Source organism: Chiloscyllium plagiosum, unplaced genomic scaffold (assembly GCF_037043375.1).
Source record: "Chiloscyllium plagiosum isolate Xiang-an unplaced genomic scaffold, Cpla_swu_hap1 HiC_scaffold_25, whole genome shotgun sequence".
In the NCBI taxonomy this organism is placed as follows: domain Eukaryota; kingdom Metazoa; phylum Chordata; class Chondrichthyes; order Orectolobiformes; family Hemiscylliidae; genus Chiloscyllium; species Chiloscyllium plagiosum.
The window spans coordinates 4822237-4836358 of NW_028270163.1; the positions used below are offsets into that span (position 1 = coordinate 4822237).

At 43.4% G+C, this 14122-nt stretch overlaps 2 protein-coding genes across 3 annotated transcripts in view; both read right to left on the bottom strand.

The window, feature by feature from the left end:
• LOC122561971 (baculoviral IAP repeat-containing protein 7-like) overlaps window positions 1-9107 on the bottom strand; it is a 75048-nt gene extending 65941 nt beyond the window's left edge. The window contains exon 1 of one of the 2 annotated variants that reach the window (XM_088000412.1): window positions 7871-9107. In XM_088000412.1, coding sequence (XP_087856538.1) covers window positions 7871-8708 — 838 coding nt within the window. In that variant the 5' untranslated portion in view covers window positions 8709-9107. The remainder of the gene's footprint in view (window positions 1-7870) is intronic. The other variant, XM_088000411.1, reaches the window with a different exon arrangement.
• A 953-nt stretch (window positions 9108-10060) lies between these two features.
• LOC122561972 (uncharacterized) lies at window positions 10061-14016 on the bottom strand. Its single transcript, XM_088000414.1, has one exon. It carries the CDS (start codon window positions 13178-13180, stop codon window positions 12503-12505), a length of 678 nt encoding a protein of 225 aa, XP_087856540.1. The 5' UTR covers window positions 13181-14016; the 3' UTR covers window positions 10061-12502.
• Window positions 14017-14122: the final 106 nt, after the last annotated feature.

Sequence of the window (14122 nt, forward strand, 5' to 3'; positions counted from 1 at the left end):
GTCCACCTGATCAAGCATTGAATTAAAGAATGACCATTACAGACAAACAACTTGCATCAGTACTGAAAATCATAATTGTTATGGACTAGACCAGACTCCTCAAAATATTTTAAGAAGGTGGCCTAGATCCTAACCTTTTCATATTTTAAAGGGAGATATGAAGTGGATTACTAGGGGTGATGCAGCTAGTCAAACCACTAGGCTTTAAGCAAAACAGAACTTATTTAAACACTACAGTTGAAACACAAACAAAAGAAAATGGATATTTAGAATAACAACTATTAGACAACATAACTGACTCAACACAGCAACTTAACTAAGGAGCTGTTCCAATTCTAGTAACATCCCATAAACAGACCCTGTGACAAAAGGTAAATTCTAACACAGGTTCTTACAGGCAAGAGAGATTTCAGAGAGTGAAACCAGTCAAGAATCATCTGCTGAAGCATGGAACCTTTCTGCACTGCAGCAGCTTCTGCTACAGCTACCAGAAGTTTCTCTGCTTTAATTAAACCAAACCAAAACCTGAGAAGCTCCCCCCTCCCCCGCCATTGTTAAACTAGGATCCTTCCAGATATTTCAGCACATCTCCCTTTAAAAAAACCCAAGGACAAAATAAGCTTGTTAAAGCGATAGCATCATCATCACCACACAATTTAAACCACACTTAAGAGTCACAGAAATGTACAACACAAAAACAGACCCTTCGGTCCAACTCATCCATGCCGACCAGATATCCTAAATTAATCTCATCCCATTTGCCAGCATTTGGCCCATATCCCTCTAAACCCTTCCTATTCATATACCCATCCAAATACCTTTTAAATGTTGTAATTGTACCAGCCTCCACCACTTCCTTTGGCAACTCATTCCATACACGCAACCCTCTCTGTGTGAACATGTTGCCCCGTAGGTCCCTTTTAAATTTCTCTCCTCTCACTCTAAACCTATGTCCTCTAGTTCTGGACTCTCCAACCCCAGGAAAGAGACTTTGTCTATTTATCCTATCCATGTCCCTCATGATTTTACAAACCTCTAGAAAGGTCACCCCTCAGCCTCCGATGCTCCAGCGAAAACATCTCCAGCCTATTCAGCCTCCCCCTATAGATCGTATCCTCCAACCCTGGCAACACCCTTGTAAATCTTTTCTGAACCCTTTCGATAGGAGGGAGATCAGAATTGCACACAATATTCTAAAAGTAGTCTAAGTAATGTCCTGTCCAGCCACAACATGACCTCCCAACTCTTATACTCAATGCACTGACCAATAAAGGAAATCTTACCAAATACCTCCTTCACTATCCTATTTACCTGCAACTTTACTTTCAAAGAGCTATGAACCTGCACTCCAAGGTCTCTTTGTTCAGCAACACTCCCTAGGATCTTACCATTAAGTGTATAAGTCCTGCTAAGATTTGAATTTCCAACTGCAGCACCTCACATTTATCTAAATTAAACTCAATCTGCCACTCCTCAGCCCATTGGCCCATCTGATCAAGATCCCATTGTACTCCAAGGTATCCTTCTTCACTGTCTACTACACCTCCAATTTTGGACTTGAAATCTAAACTTGTAATTTTTGGAATATTGTTTACTGTCTACATCTGTCCAACCCATAATCAGTGTCAAGTCTTTTGTCTGTCTTCATGGTGAATGAATGTATGTATTTGGGATTTCTGAAGGGCCACAAGTTGCATAACAATCGATGAGCAATAAGACCATAAGGTACAGAAGGATAATTAGGCCATTCAGCCCGTTGCATTTGCTCTGCCATTTGATCATGGCTAAATTATTTCTTCATTCAATTCTCCTGCCTTCTCCCCATAACATTTGATTTCCTCTTACTAATCAAGAACCTATCTCAGCCTCCACAGCTTCCTGTGGCAATGGGTTCCGCAGGTCCACCACCCTCTGGATGAAGAAGTTCCTCTCTATCTCAGTTCTAAAGGGTCATCCCTTCACTCTGAGGCTGTGCCCCCAGGTCAGTCTCTCTTACTAGTGGAAACAATCTTCGCATCCACTCTATCTAGGCTTCTCAGTATTCTCTAAGTTTCAATCAGATTCTTTCGCATTCTTCTAAACTCCATCCAGAATAGACCCAGTGTCCTCAACTGCTCCTCATATGATAAGCTCTTCATCCCCAGGATCGTTCTTGTAAACCTCCTCAGGATCCGCTCCAAGGCCACCACATCTTTCCTTAGATACAGGCTAGGAGAAAGTGAGGACTGCAGATGCTGGAGATCAGAGCTGAAAAATGTGTTGCTGGAAAAGCGCAGCAGGTCAGGCAGCATCCAAGGAGCAGGGGAATCGACGTTTCGGGCATGAGCCTTATGCCTGAAATGCTGATTCCCCTGCTCCTTAGATACAGGCTCACAGTATTCCAAATGCAGTTTGACCAGAGCCTTGTACAGCCTCAGCAGGATATCTCTGCTCTTGTATTCTAGCCCTCTTGAAATGAATACTAACGTTGCATTCGCTTTCTTAAAATGCCAATGGAACCTACCTGTTGTCCTTAAGAGAATCCTGAATGGGGATTCCCAAGGCCCTTTGTACTTCAATTTTTGGAATCCTTTCCCTATTTAGAAAACAGTCTACTCCTCTATTCTTCCTGCCAAAGTGCATAACCCCACACTTTCCCACATTGTATTCCATCTGCCACTTCTTGACCCACTCTCCAAGCTTTCCTGCAGCTTCCCCACCTCAACACTACCTCTCCCTCCACCTACCTTTGTGTCATCTGCAAACTTAACAATAATGCCCTCAATTCCTTCATCCAGATAGTTAATGTTTAATGTGAATAGTTGCGGTCCCAACACTCACCCCTGTAGAACCCCCACTAGTCACTGCCTACCTTTCTGAAAAAGACCCCATTTATTCCCACTCTCTGCCTTCTGCTAATCAGCCAATCCTCTATCCATACCCCAAACACCATGGGTTCTTTCATAACCTCCAATGTAGCACCATATCAAGTGTCTTCTGGAAATCCAAATAGATCACATCCACTTGTTCTCCTTCATCTCACCTGCTTGTTGCCTTCTCAAAAGAATTCTAACTGATTTGTCAGGCATGACCTCTCCTTGACAAAGCCCTGCTGACTCAGCCTTAGCTTACTTCCAAATATTTCACAATCTCATCCTCAATAATGAATTCCCAAATTTTACTGAGATCAGACTCACCTACAATTCTGCCTCCCTCCCTTTTACATTAGCCAGTTCCAAGTCCTCTTGTGCCCTCTCTAATTCCAGTGATTCCCAAAAGATCACAATCAATACCTTTACAATCTCCTCAGTTCCCACCTTCAGAACTCTGGGTGTAGTCCATCTGGCCCTGGTGGCTTATCCCCTTTCCGACCTTTCAGTTTCTCCAGCACCACCTCCTTAAATGATGGTCACTACACTCACCTCTGCCCCCGACTCTCGAAGCTCTGCTATATAATCCTCTTTTCCCATTTGTTCAGGTTAAGTGTGTTACAGTAAAGAGAGAGTTACTTTCTGATGAAGAAGAAATCTGGTGTGATTTTGTTTTTAGCTCAAATGGCTATTAATCAGGCAAATTGATCACTTTGGTGGTCTGATTGGGATTGGATTCATTTTGGGACAACTTGTGGAACAGCCAGGCATCACTATTGGGGCTTTTTTCCGGTTAAATTGAAACAGTTATATGTGATTCTAGCACTAACCAACTCTTCACCGCCCCCAAATCTGTCCCTATAATTTTCCTTTTCTATTCCCACCTGGTGAGTCCTTTTCACAATTACCTCAAGCTGTCATTTTTATTCAATTTAAGAACTCCAAAATAAAGCCCTGTATATTTCCTGTAAAGTGTTTTCAACATTACACATTATTCTGGAAGAGTCAGTATAGAATTGTCTGGTAAACTAGGTCAGCTGATGATCTGTTTGTAACAGACTGTCTCTCCTAGTAAACATTTCACTCTGCCCTACAATTTAAAACAAATTCAAACAAAGGATTTCAGAACTGCAGCCCAGAAACTGCTACTGAAGCCTCAAAGAGAAAATAGAAACTCAAACCATTCACTTTTATATCATTCCCGAGGTGAAAAGTAAAGTGTCTCGCTGTTGTAATGTAGGAAATATGGGAGTTAACATACACACAGCAAGCTCTCACTTATCTGATGGAATGATTAGGTTAACTAATTAAGGGATAAATATTTACCAGGACACTGGGACAACATCCTTGCTCATCATCAAACAGATCTTAGTGGATTCTTTCTCCCCTGTTGAGGGGGCAGGGGCTATTTAATGTCTCATTTGAAAGACACAACCTCTGACAGTGCAATGTCCCCTCAGTGCTGCACAAGGTGAAATGTTAGGGATTTAACAGAGAGAGGAGGAGGATCTTCTTCACATGGAGACAGTTGTGACATTGTAGAATTTACCTCCAGGGTTAGTGATTGAGACAGGTGCTATTAGATATTGAAGACTACATTAGAGACATAGATCAGAGTAAAAAAAAAATTAATGTACATAGGATGAGGATAGGTGAATGTTCTTATAAGATGAGAGAGAGCGCACAGAAAGAGGCCATCCAGCCAGTGACTGTTGTCATTGGTTTTGTTGCTGTCTGTGCCAGCTTTGACAGTAAATCCATTTAGCGCCAACCGCCTGCACTTTCCCTATTGGCCTGAGCACTTTCGCCTGCAGTTAGGTTTTTTTTAATACTAGTATGGAACCAGGCCTTTTGACCCATCGAGTCCACATCAACCCTCGGAAGATCATCCCGTCCAGACCACCCCCTCCACCCCAATCCTATAACTCTGCATTTCCCATGGTTAATCCATCTCGGGCTACACGGTGGCTCAGTGGTTAGCACTGCTGCCTCAGAGCACCAGGGTCCCAGGTTCAATTTCAGCCTCGGGCGACTGTCTGTGTGGAGTTTGCACATTCTCCCTGTGTCTGTGTGGGTTTCCTCCGGGTGCTCCGGTTTCCTCCCACAGTTTAAAGATGTGCAGGTCAGGTGAATTGGCCATGCTAAATTGCTCATAGTGTTAGGTGCATTAGTCAGAGGGAAATGGGTCTGGGTGGGTTTCACTTCAGAGGGTCAGTGTGGACTTGTTGGGCCGGAGGGCCTGTTTACACACTGTAGGGAATCTAATCTGACCTGCACATCTTTGGATTGTGGGAGGAAACCCACACAGACGAGGGGAGAATGTGCAAACTCCACACAGACAGTCGCCAAGGGTGGAATCGAACCCGGATCCCTGATACTGCGAGGCAAGCAGTGCTATCAACTGTGCCACCATGTCATCTTAGTTACCCTGTCAAAACATTGAAATATTTGAACGCTGCCCTTAAATCTTCCTCAGCTTCTCCAGTGCCTCCACATAACCAAATGTCCTCAATCCCTGTACCATTCCAGTAAATCCCTTCTGTGCCCTCTCTTAAGGCTGTACCATCCTCCACAAAGTGTGGTGCTCAGAGTAGGGATAATGGTGGCAAAGCAGCATATACCTGAACCAGTAATCCATAGGGACAAGGGTTAAAATCTCAACACAGCAGCTGGTGATATTTAAATTCAATTAATGGATCTGGAATTGAAAGCCAATCTCATGAAACAATTTCTTTTTTGGTAAAAAGTCCATCTGGTTCACTAATGTCCTTCAGGGAAGGAAACCCGCTGTCCTTACCTGGTCTGGCCTACATGACTCCTAACGACCCTCTGAAATGGCCCAAAAAGCCACTCAGGCCAAGGGCAATCAAGAATGGGTAATAAATGCTGCCCTTGCCAGTGACACCACATCCCATCATAGAACATTTAAACGTTTATTATGCTTCTCCTTGTTCTTCTCATCAAAATCCATCATTTTTAATGTATTTGAATTATATCTTGCCTGCCATTTGTCTTCCTATTTGTCTGAGGTCTTCATTAAGTCTATTCCTATTCTCTTTATTGCTTACTATGTTTCTCAATCCTGTCTCATCTCAAACTTTGAATTTAGACCTGATGTATCCAAGTGTAGATCATTAATATAGGTCAAAGATCATTGGCCCCAATAGTGATCCCTGGGGAACATCACTGCATCCTTCTGTCCTCCCTGAACAACCACTATTCACTCATTCTCTTTGGTTTTCAATCCCTTGGTCAATTGCATATCCATTCGGCCACTGGCCCTTTTAATCCCAGAAGCTTTATTTCAATAACAAATCTATTATCTGGAACTTTGTTAAATGCATGAGTCTGGGCCTCTGGATTACTCATCAAGTGATATTCACACATCACCATTTCTTTATGCAAACATTGAAAATATGTGGCAGAGGAGGACACTCATCCCATGGTATTGATGCTGGTCAAAAGGACAGCTTTCCAGCTTAATCCAATTCTCTTGGTCCGAGGTCCTATAGATTATAGCACTTTAATGCACATTGCAATGTTTAACTATGACATGGGTTGTTGTCTCTACTATCCTTTCAGGCAGTTAGTTCAGATCCCCACAAATTATTACCACAATAATTCCCCTCTAAGCTTCTATCAACTACCTTAAATCTAAAGAAACTGAAAGAACTGTGGATGCTCGAAATCAGAATCAAAAACAGAAATTGCTGGAAATCCTCAGCAGCATCTGTGAAGAGAAATCAGAGTTAATGTTTCAGGTCCAGTGACCCTTCCTCAGAAATGTTAACCTATTTCTCTCCATAGATGCTGCCAGATCTGTTGCATTATTCCAAAAATTTGTGTTGGTTCCTCAAATTTATGTTCTATTGTATTGACCTGTCAAGAGTGGGGAGGAAAATCCTATCTAGGCTTATTATAATACACACAATTAAATTTCCACTAGCTTCCTTTCAACTAAACAAAATAACCCCAGCTTATTCCTTTTGGTTAAATTTATCCATTCCTGACAATATCCTCCAAATTCTTCTCTGCACCATCACATCCTTCCTATAATGTGGAACCTGAACTGTATGCAGGATTACTAGTCAGCATTAATTCCCTGCTTTAATATTGTGCATTGGCTAATGAGGGAAAGCAACTAGGAGAAAAGTGAGGACTGCAGATGCTGGAGATCAGAGCTGAAAAATGTGTTGCTGGAAAAGCGCAGCAGGTCAGGCAGCATCAAAGGAGCAGGAGAATCGACGTTTCGGGCATAAGCCCTTCTTCAGGATTATGCCCGAAACGTCGATTCTCCTGCTCCTTTGATGCTTCCTGACCTGCTGTGCTTTTCCAGCAACACATTTTTCAGTAATGAGGGAAAGCATCCAGTTTCATCTTAACCAGCTTATCCACCTGGGAGCAATGAAGATACATTTCGAAGCCCCTCTGAACCGTTAAACCTCTACGTTTTCTCCCACTTGTGAATTCCTTTATCGTGACTGACCTCCCCAAATACACCACATTTCTCCAGGTTGAATTCCATTTGCTACTTTTCTGTCCACTTGACCAGCTTATTGATATCTTCCTTCAGTCTACAGCTTTCCTTCTCACCAGCAACCACACAGCCAATGTTTGTATCCTTACATAGACACATAGGAACACCATCACAGCAAAGTTCCTCTCCAATCCACTCATCATATTGACTTGGTAATACATCACTGTTTCTTCAGTGTTGCTGGGTCAACATCTTGGAACTCTTTCCCCTAACAGCATTGAGAGTCAACCTACAACAGCTCCAAGAAGGCAGCTCATCACCAGCTTCTCAAGGACTACTAGAGATGGGCAATAACCTACATCCCATAACTGAAGAAAATCCTTCCTAAAATGTACATCCCACATATTGATATTCAGGTTCATTTGTCAATTGTACATTCATTCTGCAAGATTATTAACAGCTTCCTGCACTAGCTGTTTAGTATTGCAGTCCTTTGTACCCTACCCACCCACCATCACCAATATGAAGAGGTATTGAGCCTTACCAGTGTAGAAGAAGCCAGCATGGGCCAGTTGTTGTGGTTGGATGGGGAAGCCAGCTGGCCAGTTCTGGAAGGTTCTCAATCTCGCCTCCTCTGCATCCATCTCTATATTGATTGGCGGTGCTGGGTCCTCCATACTTATCCGCTGGAGCTGGCTAATGATTTGCCCATCCACTGCGTCAGTCTTTTGCTGTTTTCGGCTGGGGTCAACGCCATTCTTCAGGTCACAGTCACAGGAACAAGAAAGGCAACGCCTCCCCGGCTCTGACCCGGAATATCTGACCAGTGACCAATGTCTCAAGGTGGTGCTGTGGAAACGCAGGTTACCGCCTGGCTGCTTCCAGAATGTTCTCTGGGCTTTGCCTTCTGGTCTCAGAGGCAAGTTGTCGTGGAGTGGATTAGGAACCCTACCACTCTTCACACAGTCTGTTTCTTCAATAATAGCATGACTATTCCCCAGACATTGGCACCTGAGGACCCCCATAGGATCAGCTTGCACCGAGAGCTTGGAGACTGCCTGAGGTTGACCCAGATCCCCACAGGTTCCTCTTCCAAGATACCAGATCCCGACTGCTGGCCTACCTTCCAGGCAATGGAGCTGATTGCCTGGGCAGCGTGGTCTAGCCTGGGCCAGGTCATAGGACAACGTGGGTTCACCTATGCTGGGGAATTGCTCCCATACCCCAATGCTATAAGGGTCAGAGGGGATTGCTTGACCTCTTTCTACACACTTCACTTCTGCAGGCCCCCTCTGAGCACTGTCCCTCCCTACAGTCACTCGTTCTACACTCTCCCACACTTCAACTGCCCTCCCCACCCCCATCGACTCCTCATTCTCCATCCTTTCTAAGTATTTGGGACAGCTCTCAGATTCCGACTTTAAATCAACATTCTTTGCAATAAACAAAACAAAACGAATGACTAAGAGGAATGTGAGGCCAGCTTCAAACCACTGGGCAACCCTTTAACCATGGCAAATACTTACAATAACCCCTCCTGCATTTAACACCAGTATCATTGGCAACTTCCTTTTACTAGCATCACTCTAAACAAAGGCAAATTGACAGAATCCCATAACCCAAAGAAGTCATTTAACCCAAAATAATGCACTCAACGGTGTATCATTATTGGTCAGAAATGATTCCAGTTTAGACTCAACCTTGAGTGGCCTTCTTTCTCGCACAATATTCACTGTCTGAGAGCGTGCAGTAGACTGAGAGACTGAACAGTCCAGTAAACTATTCTCTTGTTCTAGTGCAGAGTGTTGAGCTCTGAGTGATTCCATGTGATCACACTCAACCTGGACTGGAAAAAGCCAGAGTCACATTCTGCTGAGCTGGTCTGTCCTGTCACAATCACCACCTCAGCTCTTTACCATGTCTTTGTGAAACCATGCCACATCGCAGTTGAAATACAAACTAACTTTTAGATGCAGAGTTAGATAAAGGTCCTCCTGATTTCACACACTAGTTTGATCACTCAGAAGGTACACATTGAAAATAATTTTCGGCTGGTCAAAACTAGAATGCAGAGTGCTACTTATGGCTGTGGGCAGCACTTTTGCATCCGAATCAGAGATGTGTAGATTCAAGCCCCAGTGCAGGGGTTTGTGCAAATATCTAGGCTAACCCAAGTGCGGACTCCTAAGGGAGTCCAGCGCTTCCCTCGGAATAAGAAGTTAAACTGTCCTCTTGTTATCACTATGCTGTCTATAGAATCTTGCTGTGTGAAGATTAATTGCTGTCTTTCCCATAAGGTGACCATTACAGTGCTCTTTGGAACATCCTGGGGATCGAATGGTGATAGAAAAAAACAAGTTCTTGCTGTTCCTTTCCTCGTTACTCTTATCAATTGCTACCTCCTCTTGGTGTGAGGGTGTTGACCATTTCTAGACTTCAGTGAATGCTCCAAATCCCCTTTTCTTACCACCATGTCGAGAGAGAGGGATATCTCTGTTCAATCCACCTCAGGTCTGCTTAGCACACAGCCTATCTGATGCATGGTTATTGTGATAGTTAATCTGACCCTTAATTAACTTAATTGAGTCTGTTAATAGCACTTACTGTTAATAAACATGTTTCTGGACTCAATTTGATTACCTACCTTTTATTACTGACTGGGGCCCTGTTTCTCTTGGTTCACCAAGTGGTGATAGATATCAGAGGTTAAACAGTTAGACAGAGTCGAGACATACACTTTTTAGGTCACAGTTTTATTTAAACTTGCACATCACAAAACTCTGCACTTCTTTTGACTTACTCTTCTTTAAAAACATTTTAAAATTCTGATTCAAATTACTCAGATATGTTCTGACACACCTCTGGGACAAATGGGACTTGAATCTGAACCTTCTGGATGAGGTGAGGATACTAGCACTGAAACGTAAGTCCTTTAAAATAATGATTGAAAATGTATAATTAACCTGTTCATGCACGTTATGACATCTCAGGATCAAGTGGGACTTGAACCTAGATACTCTGATCCAGATAAAAACTGAAAGAATTGCAGATGCTGTAAATCAGAAACAAAAACAGAAGTTGCTGGAAAAGCTCAGCAGGGCTGGCAGCGTCTGTGAAGAGAATTAAAGATAACGCTTCCTGAGGAAGGGTCACCAGACCTGAAAGGTTAACTCGGATTTCTCTTCAGAGATGCTGTCAGACCTAAGCTTTTCTAGCCACTTGTTTTTGACTCTGGTCCAGAGGTAGGGACACGACCACAGCATCACAAAAGCCTTCAAAGATCCCATTACAGAATAACCTTGGTTATCTTAATGTCAATTATCCGAATTCCAGATTATCCAAACAAGATCTCAAGGTCCCATAAAAACGTTATCCATTATCTGAACAATGTTATCTGAACAAAATACTCCTCACCCGTCTCATTCGGATAATCAAAGTTGTTCTGTATACAATTAACTGACTCATTTCTAACAAATTTCTAATTTGTTTTATTACTTTTAACTCCTTGGTATTTCACATTTAATTCTGTTAATAGGATGCTAATAAGTAAGGTCCCTCTCAACCCTTGTTAGTGCCAGTAAAAATTGCTAGTTAAAAGGCATGGAATAATCAAGGACAGTCAACATGGATGTGAGAAGGAATGTCATATCTAATTACTGTGAATGAATTTTCTGAGGATATAACAAGGAGGGTTAACATGGTTAGCAAACAGGGGGAAAGTGAGGACTGCAGATGCTGGAGATCAGAGTTGAAGAGTGTGCTGCTGGAATGGTTAGTAAACAAACATACATATGAATTAGGAGGAAACAGAAATTGCTGGGAAAACTCAATAAGTCTGGCAGCATCTGTGAAGAGAAAGAGAGTTAATGTTTTGGGTGCCGTGACCCTTCTCCAGCATCTGCCAATTGTTTCTGTTTTTGTGAATTAGGAGTACGTTTCTCAGTCCCTGGAACCTGCTTTTCAGTACTATCCTAGCTGATTTGACTATGGCTCAATCCCATATTTATACATACCCCTAAAACCTCTGATTCTGTCCATTGTTAAGAATCTAACACTACCTTAAAGACATTCTCTCTGGGGAAGAGACTTTCACAGACTCATGATCCTCAGAAAAATAAAAATCTCATCTTCATCTCAGATGGAAGACTAATTTTTGAACGGTGTTCCCTGGCTCTAGTCTCTCCATGAAATATCCTTTCAACATCCACATTCCAGTTCCCCTCAGGACCTCTTTTAAAAAAAAATCACCTCTTTTCTAAACTCCAGCAGATACAGTTCAGTCTGTCCAGCCTTTCCTCATAAAATAACCCTCTCCATGCCAGGAAACAGGTGAGTGGTACTTCTCCGAACAGTAACACATTTGTAACCCTTCTGAAATGAGACTAAAACTGTAAGTACGACTACTGACGTGGTTTCATCAATCCCTTTACAACTGTAGCAAACCATCCCTACTTGACATTCTATTCTCCTTGCAATAAGTAATAACCTTCCGTTTGCCTTCCTAATCACTTGCTGCTTTGGCAACTGAAGTTTTGAAATTATTGTACCAGGGTAGCCAACACCTCTGTTCCTTAGTTTTGCAATCTCTCCCCATTTAACTAATGCTGTTTTTCTATTCTTGTCAGTGGACAAGGTCACATTTTTCTACAATTACATTTCACCTGCTACATTTTTTTGCCCATTCACCTTTTGCCAATTCCTCATGCACTCTACACAAGGGGTTCAATAATCCATTAGAGATTTCTCAGTAAGTACATTTCACAAGTGGTGAAAGTGTGCAGCTCACAAAGAGTGTGAGTGGTTGAAAAGCATTTAAGGGGAAGGTCTCACAGAAGAGAAAGGAAGGAATATTAAGATATGCTGATGAAAAATGAAGAGGAGGTAGGTTGGAGGCTTATGTGCAGCATAAGCACTGGCATTGAACAACTAAGCCAACTGGCCTGGCCATGCACTGCAGAGTCAACAGAGACAGATTTATTTGTTTCCCATCTACCTGGCGTGGTAGAAAACACGTGCAGCTTAGAGCAAATGTACATCACAGCTTTTCTGGATGATATCAGTGCAAATGGACCCTCTCTGGTCAAAGAGCATCAGTCCACTGGAAACAATGTCCACTTCTACAAACAGAATATGATTCAGTCCAAGATGGGATTACCAGCAGCAACAACAGCAGAATCTAACTGCTGTGAACTCGCTGGTGTGTCTGTAGGCTGGATGACTGAGTGAATCCCTTCCCACACAGAGGGCAGGTGAATGGCCTCTCTCCAGTGTGAACTCGCTGATGTGTCTGCAGGTGAGATGCCCGAGTGAATCCCTTCTCACACACAGAGCAGATGAATGGCCTCTCCCCAGTGTGAACTCGTTGGTGTGTCAGCAGGTTGGAGGATTTTCTGAACCTCTTGGCACAGTGAGAGCAGCTGAATGGTCTCTCCTCGGTGTGGATGCGCTGGTGGACCATCAGCTCCTGAGAGCTTTTGAAGCCATTCCCACAGTTATCACATTTGAAAGGTCTGTCATTCGTGTGACTGAAATGGTGTCGCAGTAGACTGGAGGACTGAGTGAATCCCTTGCCACACACGGAGCAGGTGAACGGCCGTTCCCCAGTGTGGACTCGCTGGTGCTTCCTCAGGGTAGATGAATCACTAAATCCATTCCCACACTCAGAGCAGGAGAACGGCTTCTCTCCGGTGTGGACTCGCTGGTGTAACAGTAAGTGGGACGACTGAGTGAATCGCTTCCCACACACAGTGCAGGTGAACGGCCTCTCCCCATTGTGAACACGTCGGTGGGTTTCCAGCTCGGATGGTGATCGGAATCCTTTCCCACAGTCTCCACATTTCCAAGGTTTCTCCATGGCGCAATGCCCTAGTGCAGGTGGACAGTTTGAGTTTTGCCCAGACACACATGTACCGTGTCTCCCAGTGTGAATGGTTCCTTTCCACAGGGTGGGTAATTAGTTAAAGGTCCTTCCCCAAGCAGTGCTCTGGAACACTTTATCTTGGACTTGTCAGTGCTTTTCCAGGCTCTCTGCCATTTGGAATGCTTTCACTGCAGTCAGAACAAATAAACATTCTTTTCCCGATATTTAAAGACCGAAGATATTCTGGTCCTGATGAATTGAGTGACCTGATTAGATTTTGATGTCAGATTTGCTTCAAGTTTCCTGTCTTCAAGTCGTCCCTTCTATTACCCTGTAAAAAGAGTTTACAGAAAGCATCGTGAGCACAGGACAGAAATTCAGAACAGAAAATACTAGTTTGCGTCAAACAAGTTCTCCTCTTGTTGCACCAGAGCTGTAAATCCTCCATTCTTCTCTGGGAAATAAAAATTTGTTGTAAAGTCCCTGCATTATTCCACCCGGTTCTACTGTGGGTCTGTCAGTTTTTTTTATTCTTTCACTGGATGAGGGGTTGCCAAACTCTAAAAGCCCTTGCATGACCTCATAGATGGAGGAACAAAATCAACAGGAGCTTTCAAAATGGGATTGGACAGGTACTTGATGAATCCTGGGTTACAGGGAAAGAGTTGGGGAGTGGGATTGCAAGTTCAAATTGGGCTAATTGGCTCCATTCTGTGCTATATCGTCTTAAGATTCTGTATGGACAGGTGATTTAACACAGGGAGTGGTGCAACTAGGGAGAGTTCTGGCACAGGGACGAAGTTGTGTCATGTCCTTCCTGCCTTCTCTCCACTTACCCAACCCCATCCCCCATCCCCTTCCCCCAACCCCATCCTGTTCCCCCATCCCCCAAACCCCCCAATCCCCATCCCCCCCAATCCCCCATATCCCCATCCC